The sequence below is a fragment of the Rana temporaria genome, chromosome 2, assembly GCF_905171775.1.
Source record: "Rana temporaria chromosome 2, aRanTem1.1, whole genome shotgun sequence".
Lineage (NCBI taxonomy): Eukaryota > Metazoa > Chordata > Amphibia > Anura > Ranidae > Rana > Rana temporaria.
The window spans coordinates 500,555,559-500,557,047 of NC_053490.1; the positions used below are offsets into that span (position 1 = coordinate 500,555,559).

The 1,489-nt window shown below is 38.6% G+C and overlaps 1 protein-coding gene across 1 annotated transcript; it reads left to right on the plus strand.

The window, feature by feature from the left end:
- Positions 1–292: 292 nt before the first annotated feature.
- On the plus strand, positions 293–961 carry LOC120928361 (claudin-8-like). Its single transcript, XM_040339459.1, has one exon. It carries the CDS (start codon positions 293–295, stop codon positions 959–961), a length of 669 nt encoding a protein of 222 aa, XP_040195393.1.
- The last annotated feature ends 528 nt before the right edge of the window (positions 962–1,489 follow it).

Here is a 1,489-nt window from a genome sequence, read left to right on the forward strand (position 1 = left end):
AGTCCAAAGACAGGTCAGTTAACATCTAAAGAAGAGACATTAAGTATCCAAAGAGAAGACAGTAAATGTTCAAAAAAGGAGACACTGAACACTCCAAGAGAAGCCATTCAAAACAAGGATACTGAACAGAGCAAGAGACAGTGGTCAACACATTTTTGATTATCAACAATCAAATTGAAAATTTGCGATTCTCCTTTCACATAGATCAATTTCTTAGAAAAGACCCAATCCTAGTGCCATCATGATTCCTTGTATAGTCCAGTCCATTGGCATGATATTGGGTGGCATAGCCATGATTCTCACAATTGCTGTCTGCTGGATTCCCCATTGGAGAGTGTCTATTGTAGTAGAAAGTGATGGCTATGGCAAGCGTCTCGATGGACATTGGATAAGTCGTTGGGATGGGCTATGGGTAACCTGCGTGAGGCAAAGCAACTATCCAATGTCTTGTCAATCCTATTCTGCATCCATTGGTCTGACTCCAGACCTGAAGCTTTCCAGAGTGCTTATGGCCTTTGCAGTGCTGGCAGCAGTTACTGGATTTTTGAATGGTCTTATTGGCATGCTGTTGAACAAGTGCTGCAGGAAGAACCTAGACATCCGTCGCTGCCTGCTACTTTTGACTGGTATCAGCTACATCATTGCTGGAATTCTCGTTCTAATACCCGTGACACTCGTAGCCGTCAACGTCATGAAAGCCGTTTGCTTTTCCTATTGTGAAAGTGTCCAGCAGCAAGAAATTGGTGAGGCCGTCATGCTCGGATGGCCAACTGCCCTGCTCTTCTTCATTGGAGGATCCATATTTTGCTGGTACTACCCTTGTCAGTGCAGAAATGGGAGGTGCATCCCTCCATCAGAGTGCCAGCTACAACCTCACCCTTGTCCAGAGGAGAAACCTCTAGCAACAGAACTCTGTGTCTTTAAAATTCATTCCAGGAACAATGAAGATCTAAGAATATAGATACATTAGAAGAAAAATGATTAAAGCAGCAATATTCTGTTCAACCGATAACCAGTATGTTAAATATAACTAAACAGCATTCTTTAAAGTATCGTTGAAGAAGAAAAAAAAAACACTACATTTCACAGATTTTAATTAATAATTTTTTAATTTTATACCTTCCTCTTTTCTGAAGAAATGTTTTTTTTTTTTACTATATCCATTTTCAAACTGATTTGTAAAACAGTGGACCTGCCTTAATTTTAGTCACCTGCGCAATCTCTCTTGTAATGAGAAAACTGCAGTGTATGGATTCCATTGAAAGTGAATGAACTTTTGAAAGTATCTTCTGGGGAAAGCAACCAATCACATTAATAGAAAATGTAATTTCTTATGACGTTCTGTAAGTCAACATTCTAAAAAAAAAAAAAAAACCCCTTAGGATGCTATATTGCAAGAAGTGACATTTACAGTTTTGGACGATTACAACCCACACATGGAGATTGAAATGGGGTAAACTTTAATAAAATGTAATTGTAAATTAATTAA